General features: G+C 31.1%; 1 protein-coding gene across 1 annotated transcript; it reads left to right on the top strand.

Moving 5' to 3' along the window:
* The first annotated feature begins 5,309 nt into the window (after positions 1 to 5,309).
* LOC134707049 (guanine nucleotide-binding protein G(s) subunit alpha-like) lies at positions 5,310 to 16,100 on the top strand. Its single transcript, XM_063566532.1, has 10 exons — positions 5,310 to 5,412; positions 8,713 to 9,046; positions 10,167 to 10,239; positions 11,686 to 11,740; positions 11,928 to 12,139; positions 12,629 to 12,769; positions 13,118 to 13,297; positions 13,837 to 13,979; positions 14,233 to 14,366; positions 14,873 to 16,100. Exons 2-10 carry the CDS (start codon positions 8,848 to 8,850, stop codon positions 15,056 to 15,058), a joined length of 1,323 nt encoding a protein of 440 aa, XP_063422602.1. The 5' UTR covers positions 5,310 to 5,412; positions 8,713 to 8,847; the 3' UTR covers positions 15,059 to 16,100.
* The last annotated feature ends 2,610 nt before the right edge of the window (positions 16,101 to 18,710 follow it).

Genomic DNA, 18,710 nt, shown 5'->3' on the forward strand with positions numbered 1-18,710 from the left:
GATTGTAAACAGGTAAGACGATTGATTGTTAGATACATGTAGGTGGTTGGTTGAATATTAGCCAAATTAGTTTGACAGTCTCAGTTAGGTACTTTTAACCAGTAAGGGAGTTGCCAGATATTATGACATCATGTTACGAAACTTTAATTTAAATTTAGAAATACAGTGTTTTCTTTTTTTATAAACGAGTACTGGAAAAAAAATATGTGTTGTATAATTTGTTACAGATTTTTATGTTCTAACTATCAGACCTTCTATGTTAACTTTTTTCAAACTTGAAATATATCATGGTTTTTTTTGTTGGTACATTAAACTATTCTCCTTTTTTATAGGACAAATACTTTTCGTTGACAGTAAACAAATTTAGTACAAATTCATAAGTTCACCTTTCTGCACTGCTCTGTTATCGTCTCGGCTCTATCATTTCCTATCAGTTTACAGATAAACACTCGTCTTTAAGGTGTATTTGTTTTAAGTGCTTCCTAATATAGTAACATTATAATATAAATATAGCTACCCTCAAACACAAAGATCAAATAAGACTGTTACAGAAATAAACTGAAATATGTTATCGAAAAGCATATCATAAAATAGTGAGAAACGTGTGACAGTGGAAAAAGCAGCTTCGTTTAATATTTAGGACTTTAATATTTAATTCTCAATTTTGATATTTTAGACATTAATTATCTGTGTTTTATTATTCATTATATTTTATAATTTCATTTCTATTTACATTTCGTATCCAGGACTTAAACTCAACATGCTTTGATATGCAATTTAATTCTTAGTTTGGACATTGAGTGACATGTTTCAATCTGTTAGCTAATTAGTGACATTTTACCTTATTCATAATGTATGTTCTTAATTGTCATAATCAGATTATCATTTAATATCTATTCTTCAAGTTCTAAAAATAGTTTAATCTTTGTCAGTGAACAATATCACTCAATTTAATTGTTATTTGTTATGTCTTTACTTGTATATTCAATTCTGTATAAATACTTGCTTATGATTTTGATAAGCAAGATTCGGACTCAGGACTTTACCCTGTACACAGTCCATCCGTAATAAAAGTTAAAGTATTCCATGCTGAATTATTGGTTTATTCATCGCTAGTTCCAGAGTCTCAGCAGTTAGTTTTCATCAGAGTTCCGGTGTCAGAGTTCTCATTGCTATTCACAGCAATCTTTCGTTGTGTGATCAGGTGAATCACACAATTTCCGTAACAAGAGGCCATTCAGTCAGGCTCTTGTTGCACGACCCCACAAGTCACCCTTATTTCCCCGGTGACAGATTGCCCGGGTCCTCCACCAATCTGTCACCGGGAAAATAAGGGTGACTTGTGGGGTCGTGCAACAAGAGCCTGACTGAATGGCCTCTTGTTACGGAAATTGTGTGATTCACCTGATCACACAACGAAAGATTGCTGTGAATAGCAATGAGAACTCTGACACCGGAACTCTGATGAAAACTAACTGCTGAGACTCTGGAACTAGCGATGAATAAACCAATAATTCAGCATGGAATACTTTAACTTTTATTACGGATGGACTGTGTACAGGGTAAAGTCCTGAGTCCGAATCTTGCTTATCAAAATCATAAGCAAGTATTTATACAGAATTGAATATACAAGTAAAGACATAACAAATAACAATTAAATTGAGTGATATTGTTCACTGACAAAGATTAAACTATTTTTAGAACTTGAAGAATAGATATTAAATGATAATCTGATTATGACAATTAAGAACATACATTATGAATAAGGTAAAATGTCACTAATTAGCTAACAGATTGAAACATGTCACTCAATGTCCAAACTAAGAATTAAATTGCATATCAAAGCATGTTGAGTTTAAGTCCTGGATACGAAATGTAAATAGAAATGAAATTATAAAATATAATGAATAATAAAACACAGATAATTAATGTCTAAAATATCAAAATTGAGAATTAAATATTAAAGTCCTAAATATTAAACGAAGCTGCTTTTTCCACTGTCACAAACGTATCAACAGACCAAACCAGAATAAGAAAGAGATTATGATGAATTAGAAAAAGACATGTTTGTAATTTTCTAATAAAAAAAATTAAGGAATGGGATATTGGTTTAAATTTTATGATTTTAAAAGCAACATTTAACATTGCCATGCTTGAAAATTTATGAGAGACGAGGTATGTATGACATAGGTTCTTAGTGTAGTACACGTGTGTGTTAGCTATATTAGTAATTTATGTAATTGGATACTAGTAAATGAATTAACACGAGCGTCATAGATTGCTTTAATGCCTCGCATTTTGTTCATATTTGGACTTGTCAAAGCTACCAAACAGAATTAAACGAAACATTGCATGTTATTTCTACTTTTTAACAGATACTATACTATATCTCTCTTTAACGCCAACTTGTTTACAGGAAACCCAACGTGTTTACAGGGAAAATATTAATTCCCTAAAGCACTGACGAGGATTCAGATTTGGGGACATGCTTAGAAAGGGGGATTTGTGGTAGAAGTAAAGAAGAGAGAGACACAAAATAAGAAATGCACCAACAAACAAATTGAGATCATACATTGTTTTTAAAATGTTTCCTTAAAGTAAAATATGTAGGAGAGTTACGCAACATGCTGTGTAAAAAAAGTTAAATAATTTGGCCTTTAAAATGTAATAAACACAATCTTGAATATTTTCTTACTATTGTTTTCATATGTTTGCCAGTCTCCTGTAGATTTATTTGTCTTTGTTTTACTGAATTTGACCCAAGGTAACACTAAACGAAAGAAATTCACATAAAATATCAATCAAATCGTATATACGTTTACCCACTGCAGCATTTTTGAATGTTAATCCGTCTTGTATGTCATGTTTTGTTTTACATGAATGCTATTTAATCTCCAATTATTTACATTTTTATTACTCCAAGAAATGTAAAACGGATTTAAAAATTGATAATCTATTGATTCGATTTTTCATAGAATGGATATGGAATAAAATTTAGTGAGAAAAAATCGAATAGAGAAACATAAACATTTTCAGTAGTATATAGTCGTGAGCAAAACAATATATACAAATTCAGAACGCCATTGATGTTGCATAAAGTGCTAATAACAAGCTTATCACTATTAATGGTAAATTTCTGTAATAATACGTGTTCAAATGAATGAACACAGAAATCAAATCCAAGTATCCCTGAAACCCTAAATTAAAATGTTTCTGAAGAATTGTTTTTTTATATGATTTATTAGAGTTACAATGAACAGATTAATCTAACTTTTGATTGTCCACTAACTTGCACACCGTAGCAAATTATACTCCACAACACATCAAGACGAAATATAATAGTTGTTTAGGTTATTGTACTCACAGAAATTTTATTTTTTCGGTAAAACGGAACCTATGTTAACGTTTTTCAACGTCCTATCATAAATTTGGGGAATGAGTAACGATTTGGGGAATGAGTAACGGTTGAAAATTAATATACTAGTATTTATTAGGTTCGAATGATTTACATCAATTTTCATTTGAAGTGAATTAAAAATGACAAATACAATTTCGAACAAGACAATTTTATTAGCATTTTATAGAACAAATGACGAGAAATCCAAATATATTATGCCATAGACAAAATTCCTTGCGTTTTCCGATTGTTTGAGAGTCACGGGCTTTCTTTATAATTTTTGACTCGTACCGTTCTTTTCTGCTGTCTTATGAATAGCCTCGTGTTCTCGGTGAACAACCGACAATAAGTAACTTTTTGGCTTCTCGTAACACGTGTTGTAGAACCGTTCATTTATCGCTGTCTACTTATTTGGGTTTTATATTATCCATACAAGCTAATAAGTATCTTCTCTTTCCAATTTCAACTAGTAAGTATTCTGCATAATGTTTATAGTGACTTTTCAATATTAAACTTTCTTCTTTCCTTTAAGTGAAGACGTCCTTCTACTTGATGTACATGTATCACTCGAAACCTGCAGAGCAGGCTGAACCTGTTGGCAGTTGAGATGGCATGACTGTTGTAGGCGGAGGTTATTCATCTAAATATTAGTTGGAATCAACAGGAGTTTATGATGCCGAGTTAGTCCCAATGAGTTGAGTTTTCTCTACTGTCTCTCAGTTTCTGCTTTGTCGATGTCATTCAGTGTGGTAGTTCTATTCTCTTTCGATGACTCTATGACCAGGAAGCTCTCAAAATGCGATTGTTATTTTCCGAACTGGCTGGAGATTACCTCTTTTTCGGTGGTTTGGTCGTTTTCGATCCTTCCATTTTCTGTCCATGTCTTCATTTTAATACAAGATTGTTGGCTCCGAGCTGTAAGTACCCAGTTGGTGGTTTTGTCCTTAAGGATGTGAAGAATAGTGCAGATGTCACGGTATAATACGGGGCTGTTGTTGATAGCTAACTGTTATCGACAGCCATTACGAGAGTTCAAACACGTCATGTTTTACTATGTGACTTAAAAAAGACATGCTGGTTCAATGGTACCGTGGTTATTTACATGTTAAGAAACACTTTGTGCATGCTAACAACATTTAATATACGGCTCTTCGGTTATATTTTAATTGGTAAAATCGAATGCAATAACAGTTCTGTGGTATCAAAAAGAATGCCTGTATCTTGATGTGTTAAACAGCCGTTTTTTCTAAGTTTTAACGTGTGCTATTCAGAAAAAAATATTGCAGGATTTTCTAATTTGACAATTAATTAGAATGTGTTGAATACAACACACATTCCACTATGCCTATGTATTACCACGGAGTTGGTCAAATTACCATCTTAATTATATACCCCTCACGATAAGTAAATTTATATAGATATTATTTATCGGCTCACGACGGTTCTGAAAGACAATTAAAGCATTTCTGTTTGAATTCATTACTTGAATTCATAAATGCAAAACATATCAAGGTGCATGTATTTCAATATGATAAATACCAATTTTCGGTTGTAACACAGTCAATCTATATTACAGCCAAAATTCGAATATGAATATGGTTTCTTAATCCTAGTTTTCTTTTGCATGTTATGTGAATTTTATTTTGTTATTAGTTCATTAATTTTTTTATCTCGGATTTCTGGCTGCTAATCAATGTGCTTCATCAAATATTTTGTTATAATCCAGCATTCATAATCACAAGTAAAGAAGCTGTAATTTTTTTATTATCATTTTTTTGTTCGTCATTTAAACAAGTAAAATTGCACATCCTATATTATATAATACCAAAATAAGAACGAAAAGTCTAACTTAAAGGCAAGTTGGAAGTTTACCTGCGCGCATGCGTATTTAAAATCTAGTTATCTATTAAGTATGATATTTATGAGGTATAACTTCATTTTACATGAACTATCAGTAGTGCAATGACTATATATATACATTATTGGATAAATATATCTACGTTTGTTTAACATAGGTAAGCGATTGAAATTAGTTGTATTAGATTAGTTATAATAGGCTTTTTTTTGGCCATTAGAAATTGGACTATATAAACCAACAAACTGTGAGTAGACTTTATTTATTTCCTAAAATTAACGTACATGGATGCAGGAATGTCCTTGTGCAAACTTAAATTTTGGTATTTCAATAAACCATTGAGAGTATTTGGTTTGCTAAGAAGTCCAAACAGCAATGCTTTGTTTTTCATGAAAAAAAGAGAAGAATTGAGGAAAAGTTTAAACATGGTGGATGACTAAAACATGTATTGATCTGAGGACACATATTGGACACAATGTTTTTTTAATCTTTCAAGTACTGTTTGTTTGATTTTTTTTCTTTTATCTTATCTGCCTATATTTCAAAATTATGTAATAAAAGGAACACTATTGAATTTTAGCAGTGACAAGCTTTTGTCTTGTAAAAGTGGGACAGTATCAAGTTATATTAAGATACCATAAAATTAAGCGAGCAAGAAGGAGACTAAACTAAAACACTTATAAACTAGAAATGGAATATTATGTGTGGTCAATGAATTCTTTATTATGATTTTACAGAAAATATATCAGCTGATAATTGCATAGCTGAGTTGTAAGCCAGGGTGTGACTTTACCTTGAGTTTTCGGCTTATCAATTGCTTTTATATTGACATAAAGGCGCAACACTTTTCTCCTTCCTATCAAAGGGACCGCAACCGATTATCGTGTTCATCGTTCTGTAGGTTTCCTGACAACCAACTCGTCTTTTGTCTTTGAAATACAATCGTTTTTCCAGAAAAATAGAATTTTCATCAATCTGTAATTGTGATTTATCCCAAACATTCTGCTGTTACCTGTTGTATGGTTGGGCTGTTGTCTCTTTGATACATTCCCCATTTCCATTCCCAATTTTATTATACACCTTCAACTAACAATGAAGGTGTAGCAGTATTTCAGTAAAAATCTGTTTCAATTAGTCAACTCAGTCTTTTCGTAAGAATACCGTGACAAGGAAAGACAAACATTGGGAGTGCTAAATAACTTTTAAATGATAATAACTCAGGGCGACATTTATAGGTTTGACTTACAATTTATGTTACTTAAATTATATCTAAATATATCTACACTTTACCGATACTTATATTTGAATAAGATATGTCACGTGACTGACAGCTGTTTATGTATCACAAGTATACAACAAAACCGGTGTTTTAATATTAAGAAATATTACTTTTCATCCATAATGCGCTGTTTTTAATAATAGATTATTGAAAAAAGAAATATGTGTTGTAATTTTAGTCAGCAACAATAGATGATAGCATGCTGGGTTCGTAAGAAATGTAGAAAAACGTTATACCTATCCAGATTCGCTTGCTTTGCAATTTATATTTTCAACAGGTGAACATCCACTATTTGAGAAATTGTTAGGTATTTAATATTTTTACTGGTTTAAGTAAATAGTACTAAAGACAACGTAGGGGACCAGACGTCATTCAAAAGTACACATACTTTACAGGTGCTAAAACCGTGTTTAAACGAATTGGAGTAATATTATGGTACTTGAAATCTGTAATGCTATCAATATTACAAATCTGTATATCAAATTGTTTTGACTGCATGTATGTTATTTCTCAAGAAAAAGGTATTGAGACGACTAATTTAAGGATTACATGTTCGATATCAATGTTTAACTGTACTTATTAATTCGCATGGACAATTTAAATTTACATTGTTTAACCATCAGGTGATTTGAACGTGGACTTCTATTTCAAGAACTTGATTTTAAATAAAACAAACATTTTCATGACCGAGTTGTAAAAACGTCGACTGACATTTGACAAGTATATCAAAATAAAAATGATATGTTGCGTAATCAAATCCCTATAAACAGTTGTTTTAAATATACAAAGGTTACATTACATAAATATATGCTATTTTATAAACGGCAATGAAAAATTAAAAGCTGCACGTTCAGTTTTATGTTTAATACCCATCATCCTTTGCACTTAAATGTATACGTATTATAGAGATATTCGTTTATCCATTTGGAAAATTAGAGTTTCATTTCGCTTTTCTGGATTTTAGAAGTTGGTAAATAACTTTGTTTTTAATTTTCTTTATAATATAAAAAATCAAACCACCTATAATTTGAAAGGATAAATACAAAAGATTTATAACTGTCTGAGGTCAGAACATATTCTTTACACGCGTACGAATGTTCAATTAGGTGTCCTGGGGAAACCACGCGTTATGAAACCCAATAAATATCTATTGGCGGTATTCTAGTTATTTGTTTTGGGTTGATGTCTCATCTCTTTTTATCGATAGAGCAATTTGTTTCAAGGCCATCTACAAACCTTGTGTCTCCCAATTCTTTGGTAACATATATGTCAGAATTCAATATTAAACATAACTTATTTACTTGTCTTGAAGAGTTTAAAATAGGACCTGTTTCTTCAATAAAAATATTTAGGTCCAAAAATTTGCTGATAAGAAAATCAATAAAATCGATGTTTATAACTATAACATTTCCTGATTTAGTATGAAGTATGTTGATGAGAGGTTTTAAATCTATATAACATGTACCGAATTTATGACAGACTACCGTTACAAGTATACATGCATTATAGCTTAGGTGATTAATAGAATGCTTAGTGTTAAATTTGTTACTAATTAAAAAAAGGCACATTATTCGTACGTTGACATCATTTTGACAAAAAATAGAATAGGCCCTATTTAGAATGTAGTCAACATTGTATAACATTTTTTAAAAGTCACGTAGAGCACCAAAAACACACATTTTTGCAGGTGTAATGAGCATTTTTATTACAAAACGTTTTGTACAAACTATATATTATTTTGATAAATAACTTGACACGGTTTGTTCTTAATACGTTTGATGTAACATTAAGGGAAAATAACCTGGAATGAGAAAAAACAAACAACAGTATGATGAAAAGAATAGTTTCATACCAGTTTATTGTACCGTCTGGTTGAAGTCAGACTTTATCACATTAAATAATGATTCAGCTACTGTCATGAGATATTGCAAACATAAATTGAAGAAGATACGAATTATATAAAATTTCGCTTCATCAACATCTACCAAAGTTTCTGCTCAAATTTGTTCGTACTTAAATATCCTCCGAAAGGTTTACTGAGTGTGAACAGACACCAGATTTAATCAATTTACGAACTTGAATAAATGTTTATATAAACTGTACTTTAAGATTTTGTATATCTTTGTATACATGGTATATATAACTTCAGTGCTTTATATTTTCCTGTTTATTTTCTTTCAGACAATGAGAGTTATGGTTAGTGAAAAGTGCAACTGACAAAAGAAGTAAACAGTTGGAAATTCTATAACAATACAAACGAATTGTCTATTCAGTTGTTAAAAAACTTATTGGATATTAAAGTGTTATATGTAATTTATGGTTGACTCTACACAACGAGCTTTCACAAAGACTATGGATGTCATGTCATGTTTTGGTCGAAGTTGTGATGAACATTTTAGACATTATATTAATCCAGATGAAGCAAAAAGAGCGAAGCAACGTGACAAAGAAGTAACACGAATACTGAAAGACCACCATAAACAAGAACTGAAGAAATTGAAAATACTTCTATTAGGTAAGTTTTCGTAGAAGTACATGCATAACCACAAAGATATTCGTTTTTATGAGTTAATCTTATTTCGAACATGATGACATGAAGGAGAAACAAATGGTTTCAGATGAGACGTCAGCATGTTATTCTTAATTTGGACCAACTTGCACAAATTTGGCATTACAACCTTACTTATTATTTCCTATATGTTTTATTTAAAAATCTTCTGAAAAAGTCCTATTAAGCCAAAGTATTAATGCAACACCCGTCTAAATTTGATCACAGTTGTTAGTCATCCTTTAGTATATTAATCCTAATAGGTGACATAAATGGAAGATAAAGATGTGTACAATAATGAAACTATATAAAATAAGCCAGACTCTCAAAAGTTGAGAGAAAAAAATATTCCGTCTGATAACAATCCTCCTGCCTCCCCTCATACTATCAAATGTTCGTCCCCCATGTTTAATCGAGCTGAAAGAGATACTTTTAATTCCCAAAATCAACATAGAATGTAAGTGACTTGGTAAACAGTTAACCAATGCAATAAAACTAGGTCACTTTAAAATCTTTAAGTACGAGGTGAACAGGTCCATAATGAAAACAAAAATATAAACAGTTTAAGTTTTGCTTTACTTCACGGCACCTTTACGTCAAAGATGACGTCAAAATGTTAACAAGCACTTGTAATATTCTAGCCAACCATCTTTGTAATTGGATGTGTGTGGTAAACATAATTTGTAGTATTCTTCTTCAAATATTTGTTTTGAATAAGATAAACCACTTTCACTCTTTTTAAATGAAGATAACATTCGTGTAACATTTAAACAATATTATGACGTTACACCTGTAAGCAATGCTTTGAATTGAATGTAAGTTACCTGACAATGTTAAAACTTGATATTTTCTTGGGTATCCATAAGAGCAGTATATACGCACTTATGCAACAGGATATTTCAAGATAACTGACAAAGATTAGAGGATACATTTACACGTGACGTGAATTAAATTCTCGACCTCGTAGATAGTCTATTAAAATTCAATAAAAGGTAACACTTTCGTAAAAGTAGTGTTAAAATGAATGCCATATTATCCAAGCAACGTTTTAAGTTGATATGATATAAATATTATTCTATATTTTCAGGTACTGGTGAATCTGGTAAAAGTACAATCACAAAACAGATGAAAATAATACACATAAATGGCTTCGATATGCAGTAAGTACATTTTACACAACTAAAATAAATAGACGTATACAAATGTCCTTCAAATGATTTAAAAGTGTTTATTAATTAAACATAATGACAATGAAAGTACTGTTGATATGACATATATTACACACCCAAACAAGATATATTTAACTCCTACACTCAAGTATATAAAACATATGTACTGTCTGCTAAAGTATACACCACATAACACATAGCATCAAACATGCGTGTCACACTTTTTCTTTCAACTTTACCCAAACGATGTACTATAGGATGAAATGCCTGGTCCTAGAGACATTAAGTCTACAGTATACAATTAAGGAAACCAACAATAAAGTTTGTATGTACTATTATTGGTAATCGACCAATTTCAAATGTAAACACGAACCTGTTGGTAGCTTCCTTGTACTCTTGCTTTTCTGTACCAACCAAACTTATCTCAACAACACCCTAAAAGAAAATTACAAATATTTTAGTACTTTAATTACGGCCAACAGTTTATCAAAGCACCTTGAGTAAGTTAATAAAACAGAAATTGAATAAACAAATCAACTGCTACAAACTACTTGCCTGTTTCTTTGTGTAAACAAAAGTAAGCTCAAATTATGCTAAACTATTTATAATTCTATCAATACATAAGAACGAGAATTGCTCTTTTTGGCATTCAGATACTTTGTTACACGTGTTTCAAGGGGCTTACACGTAGTGGACGTTGACTTTGATCGTTTACCCCGGACAAAATATCAATTCATATAAATTCCAAGTTGACATAAAAAATCAATCACACATACTGGCCGAATTAAAATATACGAGTCACCGGACAAAATATCATATATATGGAAGTTTTTTAACGACCTTGACTGGCTATTCATCCCTTGCACGGTCGGTCAACATATCAATTCACAAATGCACTTGGATTAAAGTAGTCATCAACCACATATATTGGTCAAATAAGAATATTTAAAGTATTATAATTGATTCACCGGACGATGATACGAACCCATAAATGCACGTTGACATAAGAGATTAGCCACACATACTGAACGAATGAAAAGAAAAAGAGTCACTGGCCAACACAGTAATCATTTTATGCGTGTTCATTACTATTTCAATTAGGGGAGGGGATCACACATTTCATTTACCCTATTTCAGGAGAAGTTACAATTAATTTATTCTGTTTACCTTGTAATCAAAATACGCCTAGAATATGATTTGCAAACATCAAAATATCAATTGCTATTGTTCAATCATTTTGTATATTTACACCAATAAGAAAATTCCATCTAATTTTTCATATCTTTGATATAAGACAATATTAACAAAAATGGCATGTACAGCTAGTAATGAGACGTGTAGGTAATATAGACCAATGGTCGTTGATGTTAACAGTAGCTATATCTGTGATAATACCGGGTTTATATACACATCCTATACTGTAATTTTATATTTCAGAGAAAAAATCGAGAAGATAGCCGATATTAAGAGAAATATTAAAGAATCTATCGTGGTAAGTTATTTTGCACTATATATGTCAAAACTACAACAAAACCGACGGCAAACTATTAAAAGTGCAAACTTCACACCAAGTCATAGAACTTTTTTTTTAAATATTTGTTCAAAGAGTAAAAGGGCAATTTAATTTTCTAGACAACTGCGATTTCATATATCAACACAATGTCTATTTTACCTTTCAGGTGTTGGTATTAGCAATGCAACAATTGGGAATCTCATTATGCAGTAAAGAAAGCTACACAAGTTTGGAGTTTATGCTGGAAGAAGCAGGAAACCCCATGATTCAACACACGAAAGAATTTGCAACACACGTTCGACAACTCTGGTCAGATCCAGGTGTACAAGAATGTTTCAGTCGATCTCATGAATTCCAGTTAATAGATTGTGCGCAATAGTAAGTTTCCTTATAAATAATTTTCTTTAGATATCACTGGTATGATCTGGTATGTTAGTGGTTTACTGTTTATCTGGACAGTAAATTACAAGATACTGGGGTTTACCTTTGAAGTATAATTTTTAGTACAACTGTACATAATAAACATTATGCGAACATTGCTTGCTTAGAGCTGTAGTTGCTATTTTTGGTCTATTCTTTTCATCAATAGAAGTATTCATTTTCAAGTATATATAATAAATGAGTCTGTATTTTCTACACAAAAAAATATATTTGAGATATCTATTGTGATTGAATGAAAAATGTGTAATTGTTCATACATGTCCGTAAAGAAACGAAATTTGAATCAGGTTTTTGGAAATAAGTAAAGCAAAATATTTCTGAACTGCCTAGTCTCTTATACTATCGTTTTTATCAAATAGATGCCCTTCTGTCACTCAAGCAAGATGAAAGTCTTAAATACTAATCATAAATTTCTTTGTATTTCAGTTTTCTTGATAAAGTAGAAGAAGTGTACAATGACGACTATGTCCCCTCAGATCAGGATATTTTACGGTGTCGAGTGGTGACAACTGCTATACAGAATATTGAATTCAATGTTCCTGATGGTGGAAACCAAGTTAGATTCAGGTTAGTTATCAAATTACAGCTGTATAGTCAAATATGATATCACTTAATCAGTAGAATCGTTTTCCCAATTTTTCTTTTTCGTCAGTATTGGTTATTCTCAACTTTGTTTCCCTTTAATTTTTCCATTCTCGCTTATCCCAAAACTTCTCGAAAAATTTCGGATTGTTTCTCTCTTTTCTGTATTTTTCATCAGTCCCATTTTCTTTTCGGTAACTGTCAACATTTTGTCAAAGACAAATACACATACTCAGAGTAACACATGATTAAAAAAAACCAAATGCTTTCAAATAACTAGGTGTATTAATGTATAGTCTACGTTTTGTACTAAACCAATTTTAATCTCTACAGTGTATTTGATGTTGGTGGTCAGCAAGGAGAAAGAAAAAAGTGGATACAAGTGTTTGACAGCGTTGCTGTAATTTTATTCATGGTCGATTGTGGTAGCTTTGATACAACATTAAGAGAAGATCCAACCAAAAACAGACTTCTCGAAGCATTAGAAATATTTGAACAAGTATGGAAAAACAGGTAAATAAAAATATCTGCTGAAAGGCTTCGAATAATTTTTATTGCATTTACACGTACAATATATTCTACTTAATTAATAAAGACTATTAACTAAGGTAAATGATCTCAATTGCTTCCATAAATTACAACAATAAACCACAAAAGCCCGAGGAAGTAAAATATAAATAGATTTGACATAGTATAAAAATAATTTCGTTTGATCAGTAATAATGGTTAATACTTAGTCTACCTTAAGTATGAAAGTGAGTAATAAATAAGGGAAGTCGGTGCAAATATTTGTGCTAAATTGTCAGTAAAAAAATGACTAACTTGAATGTCATAAATTTGTTACATGTTGTTTATTTCAATATTACTACCGTATTTACATCATTATTAACCGATTTATTATTCATTTTACAATGAGTCAAATAAGATCGTATTTTCGCCCAATGTTCCGTTTTCACTCCCTACACTATAATACAACTATTTTGTTTGATAAAAATTAACATTGTACCTAGTACTAAAAGAATGTTTTTTTAAATAATATTTTTAATTAACAGGTTCTTGCGGAATGTCTCAGTTCTGCTCTTCCTGAATAAAATAGACGTCCTGGCAGAGAAGGTAGCCAAAGGTCGTTGTATTGCAGAACTTGTGAAGAAATATCCACACATATTCCCAGATTTCGACTCATTTACTGCTTCAAGTGAGTTTTGATTAATACCATTATAATAACATTCAAAATGAAAGTTGCAAGTTATTAAAATCATCGGTACAAAAAGGAAGCGAGATGTTAAAACATATGCACAACATCATATATAATAACAATTTATTAAATCTGTAATTTTTTGTTATCATTTTTTTCGATATATATTTTGATAATTAAATTTTCATTATCATGAAATGTTTAATATGAAAATGCAAAACATAAATTATATTCAGTTTACTTATTTTTACAGACAATGAAAAAAATGAATTCTTAGATTCATTTTCTACGACAGAGGAAAAGAAAAAGAAAGGGAGAAGCAATTCAAGACCAGATTTACATCCAGATGTCGTAAAAACAGCTGTTTATATAAAACATCTATTTATGGTAAGAACAAGTTACTTATTCACGTATAATATAACAACAGACTTTTTATAAGATGTTAAAATGTCAAGATTACGAATTGATCGAATATTTTTTCCCTAACGCCTTGTAAATGACTTCATTCTAGTTCGCAATTAGAATGCATTTTGTATCGATAGAGTCATATCTTTCAACAAATTTAGCGTGTATAAAAGTGCATGAAATACTCAAATTTAACACCTCTTCTCCAATATGCAAGGTTGAAATTATAAAACCTACTTACAATCACCGGTTTTTAACACGATTATACAGTAACATGTTAAATTCAACACCATATCAAAAACTGGAACAGAAGACACAAGAAATAAAAAAGTTATAAGAAATCCATATACAACCAATATCTGACATTTTTGCGTATCAATTCCAAATAAAAAAAATCAAACACTCTGATTAGTTGATATATGGGTCTTTAAATACAGATGTGGAATACAAGTATAACAGATTTTGCATAATTTAAATTTATTTTGCAGAAAATCGTCAAAGGTGAAATAAATCTCCAACACCGATCAACAAAACAGGACAAAGAATGGCACACGCATCATAGTTGTGAATATTATTATACTTGTGCAGTGGACACTAATAACATCCAAAGAGTTCTGAATGGTTGCCGGACGTTGATCATTCGGAAACACTTGGAACGTTTTGGAATTATCTAAGAATCTCCGATGACAATTGAAAATGTTGGTGCTACAATTAATATTTACACTTGTGCAATATTTTTTTTAATGAAATTCAACGAATTGTGTCTCATCATTCATATAGCTTGCATAATATTATGTAATACAGTGAGTCGAACTTATAAATAGTCGAACTGCAAACTACACATTTGATGCCATAAAGAGAAACAAAGTGCTATTATACATTGTGATATTTTTATGAACAGTGATAATGTCAGTGTATGTCTGTATATTGCGTATATGTATTTGGTAGAGATAAAGAGGGAAAGAAACGAGAGGGTTAGAGAGGGAAAAAGTGAGTGAGAAAGAGAAGAAAAAAGTGAGAGAGATAGCGATAGAGAGATAGAACATTTTTATTTATTAATATATTTACATGTGGTTTGTTTTCACATTTTTTCACATGTATATTGTTTTTGTATATTATTTATCTTATCATTTATTCAACTAAGATGTTCCAAGTTGTCCTGTAACTACAAAATGATATTCACTGACGTAAACGTAGGTTTTTTGATTGACGACCGAACTTAAAATGAATTCTGCAAAGTGAAATTCGACATAAAGTTTTGAAATAAATATTTATTACACATTAATGTCTGTCAGTCTGTCGGTTAATTCAAAAGCCAATCATCTACAATTCTTAAGCAGAAATAAATGTTTGTTCTCAGTCAGAAGACTACATACATTTTGCTTGATTGAAAAGGAAGAGGTTTTTCCAATTAGAACAAGAACATGGAAACATATGATCATTATGTGTCATTAAAACACATGTGTTGATGACTCATTACAGGGTATGTCTTGTTCAAGATTCCTTCGCCACTAAGAATTAAGAATTGTTGTAAACTTAAATAAATTAAACTTAAGCGACCGGAAAAGAAACAATAACCCAAATGTTATCATCTTGTGACAAAAAATAGAAAATTTAGGTAAATACCATTAGAATATCCTACATAAGTCTTTGATTATCTTTTTTGAAATTGTTATTTCTTTTTATCATTCCTGTATGTTTTAGTTGTTATAAATTGAAATATTGAAATAAAACTGAATATAAAATAAAACATATTGTTTTTGTTTAAACGTCAACAACAAACACAGACAATTAAAAGTATATACAAATATATCTTATTTTGTAGCAAAACATAAGGGAAAGATGCAATTACGTTAGTATATACAAATTAGTACAAAACTCACATACACTATTAAAAAAATATGCATGACAATTGAAACGTTAATGATACCGCAATCCACAAAAATATTCAAAGAGGAAAATCGAATACGAAACGAAAAAATCAATAGTTCAAACACATCAAACGAATGGTAAACAACTGGCCTATTCCGTAATGAAACATTATTACACCAGCGTTTTCGATATCACAAACTAGTCAAAGAAAATTCTGTATTTTATCATTGAAACAAAGACATCATCCATAAATATAAATCAACATGCAGATATCTTATACGTTCAGGTATTTCACATTCAATATTTTATGGTAATAATCTTTGCAAACCTCAAAATTGTCGGCATACACCCCAAACCTTTAAACAGACTTAATCAGAATGGATGTACTTACGATACTGTTTTCAGGTCATTAAGGATGGCATAATTTGGTATTGATATTAATTCATCCATAGGGTCTTTGCATGCAAATTAAAATCAGTTGTTGACATGATGCGGGTTAAGTTCTTCTCATATAGTGTTGGGTGGTATGATTCTGAACTCCTAACGGGATGGATTTCGTTAATTGTTATATGATGAACACATTACCTTTCAATCAGTTTGATTGAAGTCTAAGGCTGGTATGTGAAAACTAAAATTACAAAAAATAGTGAACCCCGTATGAAATATTCTAAAGACTAAGCATTTTCTTACCCCATGCATATTTAACCTTAGCCGTATTTGGCACAATTTTTGGGGAATTTTGGATCATCTATGCTCTTCAATTTTGTACTTGTTTGGCTTTCTTACTATTTTGATCTGAGCGTATCTGAGAAGTCTTATGTAGAGGAAACAAGCGTCTAGCATATTTAATTATAAGCCTGGTACCTTTGATAACCATAAGCATGTCGAAATGTACTATTGTATTGTTTATTAGTCTATTTCCCAATCCTGAATGTTTTTGCATTTATTAGTACTATAGTCTTGTCATGTAATGTTGTCATTTAGTGTTATATATAACATTGCCATACAAGCGCGAGGTTTCGCTAGGCACACAACCAGGTTCAACCCATCATTTTGTCTTAAAATATCCTGCACCAAGTCCGGAAAATGGCAGTTATCTTATAGTGTGTTTCTGTGTGTGTTGCATTGTCTTTTTTTTTGCTGCACTCCAGTGTTTGCGTTGTTTCCCCCTTATAGTTGATGGGTTTCCCTCGGTTTTAGTTTGTAATCCTGATTTGTTATCTCTCAATCGTTTTATGACTTTCGAACAGCGATATACTACTGTTGCCTTTATTTATAAACAGAAAAGTGTTAATAAGATTTTTGTTTGGGTCTTTGTCAGTTTACTGCAACTGCAACTGCAACAACTGCTTCTTTGTCTTTAGTTGTATATTTGTTTGGATTTTTTAGTGAGCTGTGCTGTATGTTTCTGATGTACCCACAAAGTTTTAGCTGCTTGATTTAAATAGTTTAGTTTAGTTTAATTTAAGTTTAAACATATTTATTTATAGTGGATTGGGAAACAAGTTTTGCAACTTATATTAATCCCTTTCCACTTTGAGGGTGCGAGTGCTGCCTTGTAGCGGCATTAGCCTACTCTTTTTCGAAATCTACAAGGGTGTCTTTAACGTGCAAGAGATGTGGCTCTCTCTTAACACGGGTCAGCCATTTATCGTCCCTTTCCGACGGACTAACATCGTTTCCTCAAGACCATACATGAAAAATTTAAATAGTTGTTACACTAACCGATTACATTTGTTTATCCAATTTTGCCAATTCAGCGGAATTACTGTATAAACAATTCCTGTTAATCGAGCTATTGAACCAGTTTGAGCCCTCCATTTTCTATGGTAAAAGCTTGTACCATGTATGAAATATGATAGTTGTCATAGTTTCAAAATGATTTTGTCAAGTTTTAGGGGCTCCAGCCCCCCTCCCCCGCTCCTGTTTTTTTTAACTTACATTGGAAGTCGGTATTTTGGTAAGTACTTTCATGTGAGTATTAATTTTTGACCGGACCAAGGTTAACACAAAGTGTTAATACAATTTCTTCTCCCCGCCAAATAGGTTATCTATTTATTCCTTAATTAAATACAAACTTTAGTAATTCAGCGATTCCTTTCATTAAAGAGACAAGTACATACTAATGGAGCAATAATAAGTTCTAGTCGAGGGAGGAAAAAGAACAAAATGGCGTTTGCTAAATAATAACTAGTTTAATGCTCCTCAAACGATCATCAATCGTGATGATAAAATGTTAATCCTGCTTTATGAATGCTATGCTTTAATCGGATTGCTAGTTATATATGTTCAGCATTTAGACATATTCGAATTCCTGATTCAAACTTTCCCTGTAGAATCCTTGATTTAGCAGCTTGTTTGTTTACTGTAATCTTCCACGTAAAAATTATCAGGATATTCGTATAGCCTTTCTGATAAATATAAAATGAAAGATATTGATACACTTCATCGACT

Source organism: Mytilus trossulus, chromosome 2 (genome assembly GCF_036588685.1).
Source record: "Mytilus trossulus isolate FHL-02 chromosome 2, PNRI_Mtr1.1.1.hap1, whole genome shotgun sequence".
NCBI lineage: Eukaryota > Metazoa > Mollusca > Bivalvia > Mytilida > Mytilidae > Mytilus > Mytilus trossulus.